This window comes from Cervus elaphus, chromosome 1, assembly GCF_910594005.1.
Source record: "Cervus elaphus chromosome 1, mCerEla1.1, whole genome shotgun sequence".
Lineage (NCBI taxonomy): Eukaryota > Metazoa > Chordata > Mammalia > Artiodactyla > Cervidae > Cervus > Cervus elaphus.
In genome coordinates this window covers 90,802,788-90,804,347 of record NC_057815.1, presented here as the reverse complement: position 1 = coordinate 90,804,347, position 1,560 = coordinate 90,802,788, and the positions used below count along the sequence as shown (strand labels likewise).

The window sequence follows — 1,560 nt, the reverse complement described above, 5'->3', positions numbered from 1 at the left end:
AAATAAAAATTACACTGTCTCTGAAAAAGAATAAAAAATATAAATGCATAAGTTGGTGAAAAATCAGTATAACTATATAGTAATTAACTCGCTAATTCATTACATATTAATTTCTTACCATATAGGCATTACACCATTCTAGGTACACTGATAAACAAGATAATTGATTCTAGTAGGTAGGTAAACTGTTTTTATACCCTGGTTGTATAATTGTAATCTTTAATTATAATTACCATAAACTCTTTGAAGAAAGAGAAATCAAAACAAATTTTAAAATGACTTCTGCATTCTAAGAAAATGAACCTTGGTGTCAAATGACTCCCTTCATGATGGATGATGCATTTATTTAACATGGGATATGATGCTTCTTTTCCAGAGCTTCTTCATAGCATAAGTTAACTCAGAATTTCTCAGACTGTAGATTAGTGGGTTCAGCATGGGGGTTATAACTGTATAGAACACGCTCAATGATTTATCAATGTAGAAGGTCTTAGCAGGTCTTACATATATGAAAATACAGGGAACAAAGAAGCAGACCACCACAGTGATGTGGGAACCACAGGTCTGGAGGGCTTTCCGCCTCCCTTCCTGACTCAGGTTCTTCAGAGAGTGTAGGATGACTCCGTAGGAGACGAGTAAGAGCAGAAACACAAGAGTACAGATCAGTCCTCCATTGACCACAACTAAGACGCCAATGATATAGGTGTCAGCACAGACGAGTTTCAATAAGGGGTACATGTCACAGAGAAAGTGATCAATGACATTGGGGCCACAGAATGGGAGCCCATAAATAGTACTAAGTTGAATTACTGAGTGCAAGAAGCCTCCAGCCCAGGACACCACTAGCAGTAAAACACACACCCTCTGCCTCATGATCACCAAATAATGTAAGGGCTTACAGATGGCCACATAGCGGTCATAGGCCATCACCAGCAGAAGGAAGACCCCGGATCCAGAAAAAAGGTGCTCTGTAAACAACTGGGTCATACAAGATTTAAAGGTTATGGTTTTTTCTCCAAAGAACAAGTCTGAGATCAATCTGGGGGTGATAGAAGAGGAATAAGCAATATCCATAAATGATAAGCAAGCAAGAAAAAAGTACATTGGTGAGTTCAGGGTCTTACTGACAGTTATAGTGACTATAATTAGAAAATTGCCCACCACAGTCAAAATGTAGACAAACAGGAACATAAACAAAAGTACTTTCCCCTCTTTTGGATTCTGTGTGAGTCCCAGGAGGACAAAGTAGGTTACATTGTTTCTTGATTCCATCTAATCTGAACAGGAGCTGACTTCATATAGTAGAAGCAACTTACCTGCAAAACAAGGAGGGAAAGTCAAAGGGGGAAAATGCTTGAATGTATGAGAATTGTTTTTTTATTTTTTCACTTGGAAGAATGAGTATAGAACAGCTATTTGTGTCCAATGCATCATGGACATTTTTATTATCAAGTTGAAGGAGGCAGAGTTTCTTTCCCTCAGTGCTATGACACATAAGGAGAAGTCAACCAACTCCAGACCCATGCTATTACTGCCATTAAATGAATATTCAGTGCTGAG

At 38.2% G+C, this 1,560-nt stretch overlaps 1 protein-coding gene across 1 annotated transcript; it reads right to left on the bottom strand.

The window, feature by feature from the left end:
• Positions 1-342: 342 nt before the first annotated feature.
• On the bottom strand, positions 343-1,272 carry LOC122708477 (olfactory receptor 4A47-like). The gene has a single exon (XM_043924751.1). It carries the CDS (start codon positions 1,270-1,272, stop codon positions 343-345), a length of 930 nt encoding a protein of 309 aa, XP_043780686.1.
• Between the last annotated feature and the right edge of the window lie 288 nt (positions 1,273-1,560).